Genomic DNA, 5,730 nt, shown 5'->3' with positions numbered 1-5,730 from the left:
ATTGCTATTAGCCTGTACACACCACCACAGGACTTTTGGTGGTCTATGCAGACACCAAACCCATTTGTTTGAGATCCACCATGTGCACAATAATAACATTAAATTTAACACTTGGTATCTTGTGGTGGGTGGCGTTCCCTCTGCATGGGACCCACTTACCAGATGATGAATGGTTGGGGCCTTGGGGGGTGGGGCATCTTAAAAGCTCCATCGACTGTTACTAAAGTTAGCCATGACAAACATGAACTGTCACCCACCCCCAACCACCAAACCCTATCTCAAACCACGAGTAACAAGACAGCTTGGCAGCAGCATTCAGTGCTGTCTAGGGAGAGCAACAATACCATGGAAACACAGACCTTGAAAGTAAAAATGATAGTGCAGCGCAGATTTTCATGAAGCAGAAGAAATCCAATTTTTCTTCATATTAAACACACAATAAGCTTAACCAATATGAAGGGAGAGAACAGAGAACCCAACTGAAGGGTAACATGCAGGGAAACCACAAAAAGAACAGAGAACACGGGTTAAGACAGTATTGTACAAGAATGTTGAAAGGGGGGGGGGGGGGGAGTTAACACTCAGAAGGTTGTCATAAAAACTGTTAGACGCAGCTAAATCCTCTTCCAGCAAAAGTGAGCATTGGAATCTTCGACTCCAGATGCGCTTTATACAACAGCCAATGGCATCGGGCTTTGTGCATTGGCCAGATCCTTATGGATTTGTACGACAGCTAATTCAGTTGAAGGTGGCGCAGTGTAGTGGAACTCGATCTGAAGCCGATGATGCAGAGGAGTCGTCGCCATCAAGCCCTTCTTGATATCAACCTGCAATTCCCTCAAAGGAATGGCTGCTAAAAAGTTCTTGATGTACTCCTTGCATGACTCCTTACCACTGCATACCAGCTCATCCTTGCTTACACCATTTTCAGATGTTTCCGTCTTCACAGTCTCACCGGTGCTCCATTCAGGCTGTTGCCGGTTTTTTGATTCCATGGCTGCTGACTGGGAATCAATGGCCGGCTTATCTTGCTTGCTCTCCGAATTGGTTTCATCTTGTAATCTGAAAATAGAGGTATCTTTGCTGAACCTCAGTATGTAGGCCTGATTGCATCCTTCAAAAAGTCTCTCTCCAAGTGTGTCAACAATGTAGTATGCATCAGGTTCAACCCTGAGGATGAAAAAGTGATCATTCCAGCTTACAATGTACACATGAGGTTCAGAGGATGAGCAATTTAATATAGCATTGCTGATCTCCTCCCAGATGCTGTCAAATGACATTGCACCTTGTAAGAATTCAAAACCATCATCCATTCCCTCAGGCTGGAAGAAGCCCACAAAAGACTTCCCTGGTATTACAGAAAGTTGTCGGATCTTTGCCTCAAGAACTGTTTCAAGATCAAAATGTTTGTCAGGAAAACGTTCCATGTAGACCTCATTCTCGCATAAATTCCTCCACTCTAGTGAGCCTTCTCTGATCAGGCTATCAAACTGTGACTTGATGGGCATCATGTCTCTGTTGTTCTGCAACCAATCTGCAACAACAGCAACAAGAGCAGTGCATGCACTCTCACCAGCCGCTCGTTCACTACGCTGGTCAATGGAAGCAAAGAAAACATCTGCACATAGCTTCATGTGCCCATCCCGGCTAATTATTTCCTTCCTCTCCCAGCAGCCTACAGCAAAACTGTCATCTCCAAAATCAGACACAGAAGATGGAGTTGCAACTGTGCCCTCCTCTCCTTTATGCCACTGCCAGAACATGCAGGTTACAGTTAATGTTTGCGGAACAAAGGAAGCAAAACTATTAAAAGTATGGTTGAACAGGAAGATGCAGAAACTAGCCTTGAATCTTTTGAGAAAGACAAGGTGTCTTGGCTTGATTCAGAAACAAGAAGGGGAATCATATCAGCTTTCTTAAAACATATAAAAGAAGAACAGGAGCCTTTGGAAGCACATTTTTATCATTTTTTGCAATATCATACCAGTTTAGGTGATACAAACTACATTGGTGGCTTATTGGAAATGGATGATGCAGTAAGACAAGCCACTGAGGCTTATTGGAAACCGCATCACCGTATGACATGCAAAAACAAAAAGTACAAAATGTAAAATTCTACTCTAAAGAAAAAAGAATTCATACCCCTCGAACAAAGGACTCATCAGATGAACTAAGCTGCCGGCGATCAAAATCAATGTCATCACCGCCATCTTCTGCATACGCTTTCTTTAGAAGTGGCTCCCCTTTTGACCTTGGTGATCTGAAACTCAGTTTCCTTTTCCGCCAAGACAGAATGCTTAGCTTTGATGCCTGCAAGGATTGTTCCATATAAGCTGTTGGCTCCTCAGCAAGCAAGCTGCCCACATCGGATCTGCGGTTGCTGTAATAAACCCAATCCTCATCACCGCCATCAATTCCCATCCCAGAGTAATACGGTCCTCCAATGTAGTTGGTTGATGCCAATGTCCCATAACTGAATGATTTCCTAAAGCTAGAATCTTCTTTGTCATCATCAACTCCTTCATCCACATCCTCAGGGGAGTCTGTATCAAATGAATATGTACATTCAGCATCATCACTAGGGCCAGAAAACCTTCCATCACTGCCCTCATCCTCCACTCTACAGGCCTTCTTTGTTCGTCGAGCCGACATATAATCAGTTAGTATTTTGACTTTCCTCAGGCTAGCTTTAAGGGCTGAGAGCTCTTCCTTCTCAGCAACTGAAGCTTCTCCATTTTGAGGGGACAGCGTTGCCACTAATCTTGGAACAGTGTCAGAAGATTCTTGAGCGTTCCTCAGTTCCAATAATCTAAGAGAAAACTGAACCAAGTAAACAAAAGAAAACATAATAAGCAAAAGGACTAAACTCATAAATCAGCTCGCAAATCCATCAAACCATGAGATGCACATGCATATATGCTGGATGATCTTTCTCACAACAAAAGTTTCCTTGTTTGTTTGTTTTTCCATGGGGTGTATCGCTGTAGTAAAATTTCATTAGATGGTAAGGATAGAAATAAAACACATTCATATGAGTGAGGAAGTAAATGACACTTACAGTCAGTGTTGGTTGAGATTGGGCAGCACCGCCAGACAAAGAAATAGGAATAGTTGATTCAACTACCTTATGTTCCGCTGTGGATGCAAAGTCTGCCAAGTTCACTGTTGCAATCCCAATAACAGACATCTTGTTTTTTGTTCCTCGGTTTGAGACCTACATCATAATGTCATGAGATGAGCTAACGACATTTTAGTTTTCTCCATATGGAAAACACAATCTTCGGGAAAAACATGTATTGCAGAGAGACACCTCAAAAAGAAAGTCACACCCTATAGACCTATTCTCAGAAAGTCACAGAAAGTAATCTTAAAGCCTGAACAGCAAGCCTGCAGAATATAAAGGCAAAGTAATAACAACATCGAGTAAAACTCCGTAATGTGATATATCAAAAGATTAAGTATTGTCTCTGTAAGGCAGTACTAGTAAGCAGAAATACATTCCGTCCTAAAAATGAAAAATCAATTCAAGCAACTCAAACTGTGATAATCTAATGTACAAGTCCTATCCTAGCATTTTTGGTGGAATATCCCTAAAAGGGTAACATTTTGATTCTTAGCCAGCATTCCAGCTGTGGCTTCCTGCAGAAGAGGCTCTTGGTAGAAGCTCAAAACCCTTCAAGAAGGGTCCTACCAGGAAATCCTAAACTAGGCAATCAATACTCCATCAAGAAAGGAATCCAGCTTCAACAACTGTAAAATCTTAACATTAAGTCATAAAAGTGAATATCATCAAAGCTCAAAAGGTTCACTCATCCGAAAAGCCAAGTGAGCCTATTGTGTTAGCCTCAATTACCATAAAATTGTCATAGGGGGTAAGACAACATGCACAAGTTGGATTTTGGAAGGATCATTCATCTATTGAAAAGAAAAACCTGGATGTACAGTGTTCAAGATATTATTGAAAACACAAGTTTTATAAATTGGATTTTTTTGCCCTTGACCGAAACAAATAAATGCTGCTCCTGCGTGCAAAGGTCATGATGCCCAATCAGCTTCATAGATTGGATATCTTTCCCTCCGCAGAAATGGATGGAATACTGCTCCTGTGTGCATGGACAAGGACATGAAGCCATAAAACCGGAAAAAATACATATACTTTTCTGAAGGAATGGAAAACCAATAATCAGGGACAGGATACAAAACCAACAAAACCTGCATGAACGAAACCTAATTGATGGATAAACCAATGAAGTCCAAACAAGTTTGTCCATGATTTCTCACAACGCATGTTATCAAACACCCAAAAACACACAACATTTGCTTAAAAAATAAAAGGATAAAGGAATTAGTAGTCCTCATAGCAACACCCTAGTTATACCCACAAAATCCCAATTCATCAAATTCACAAATCCAATACAAAATCCAAAAAAAACCATCCAAAGGAAAAGGAAAAAAAAAGAAACAGAAAAGGGCGTTTATTTTTTGTCCTGCAGGAGCAAATGATAAATACAGTATATTGAAACACCATAATCCTTTAATCCACAACAAACTGATTCTCAATCTCTATTTTAAAACCCATCTCAAAACACTATCATATTTCATAATACATTCCCATAAGAAGCAACTGTTCACGCCAAATGCCCAAAAAATTGAAAAAAAAAAACGGAAGAGAAGAAAATCATCCACCCACAATAAATCAAAAGCTCAAACTCTCGTTGGAATTAAAATCTAAGAAAACACATCCCATGAAAAAAAAACACGAGACCTACAAAGAGAAAAAGAGGGGAGGAACAACCATCGCATTTGTCCGGACAGTAAAAAAAAGAAACGCCTATGAAAGAAGAAAAGGGGGAAATCAACTCACATTCAAAACGGTGAAGGCAATCTCCCACGGATGCAAGCAATTCTCCTTGTAAGCCGAAAGGCTGCACAGATTCCAGAACTCCTCCTCCCATTCCACCGCCACCCCTGCGCTTCCGCCGTCGCCGTCCTTCATCGCCGAAGCCGCGCGCTCCGCCGTGAAATTCCTGACGATCTTCCTCCTGAGGGAAGTTAGCGCCGGCTTCTGAACCTTCCACTTGATCTCCACCACGTACCGCGCCCCTTCCCCGCCTTCCGCCACCTCCGGCACAACCAGCCCCTGGATCCTCCTCACCACCAGCATCGCCTGGTATTTCTTCGTGATGAGAGGCGGCCATGGCCGCCATTTCATCATCTTAACCACCATCCCCCCCAAACCCTCCCCTTGTTTCTCCGCCGCTACCACCGCCGATCTATTCCTCTCCAAAACTCCCTTCTCAAAGACACCCCCACAAAAGCAAAAAGAAGAATAAACAAGAAGAAGAAGAAGCCTCCGAGTTTTTTCACAGGGAGGCAAAACAACAACAAGAAGCCTCCGAGTTTTTTCACAGGGAGAAAAAAGAAGTCTCTCTCTCTCTCTCTCTCTCTCTCTCTCTCTCTCTCTCTCTCTCCTATCAAACAGCAAAACAACGAATATCCATTCAACATCAGTCTGATATAAATGAGGCTATATATAAACGCCAGAGGTGGTGGAGACGACCGGTTATTTATTTACTTTTATGCCCCTCCCCCACGCAACGTACAGAAGCATTTCTCTCTCTCTCTCTCTCTAAATTTTAACCCAATCTAGGGTTTACCAAACCCCACCCGGTGTTGCCCCCTTCTTTGCAGTGGTTCAGTTGGCTCTATGCGTTCCCCGTCCCCCCCCCC

At 42.5% G+C, this 5,730-nt stretch overlaps 1 protein-coding gene across 1 annotated transcript; it reads right to left on the bottom strand.

Annotated features, from left to right (window-relative positions):
• Positions 1-397: 397 nt before the first annotated feature.
• Positions 398-5,501, bottom strand: LOC149831780 (uncharacterized). Its single transcript, XM_090012233.1, has 4 exons — positions 4,865-5,501; positions 3,059-3,214; positions 2,143-2,820; positions 398-1,751 (listed from the first exon to the last, which is right to left on the bottom strand). Exons 1-4 carry the CDS (start codon positions 5,225-5,227, stop codon positions 669-671), a joined length of 2,280 nt encoding a protein of 759 aa, XP_089868359.1. The 5' UTR covers positions 5,228-5,501; the 3' UTR covers positions 398-668.
• Positions 5,502-5,730: the final 229 nt, after the last annotated feature.

This window comes from Nuphar pumila, chromosome 7 (assembly GCF_984573655.1).
Source record: "Nuphar pumila chromosome 7, dmNupPumi1.hap1.1, whole genome shotgun sequence".
Lineage (NCBI taxonomy): Eukaryota > Viridiplantae > Streptophyta > Magnoliopsida > Nymphaeales > Nymphaeaceae > Nuphar > Nuphar pumila.
The sequence above is the reverse complement of the archived record's forward strand: the minus strand, read 5'-3'. Positions and strand labels throughout refer to the sequence as shown.

Bases quoted from the DNA above. Each gene is read 5' to 3' on its own strand.
- LOC149831780 (XM_090012233.1), bottom strand. From the start codon at position 5,227: ATGGTGGTTAAGATGATGAAATGGCGGCCATGGCCGCCTCTCATCACG. The intron at 2,821-3,058 runs GTAAGTGTCATT...TACTTGGTTCAG, and splicing joins AATCTCAACCAACACTGACT to TTTTCTCTTAGATTATTGGA. The intron at 1,752-2,142 runs GTATGAATTCTT...ATGTTCTGGCAG, and splicing joins ATGAGTCCTTTGTTCGAGGG to TGGCATAAAGGAGAGGAGGG.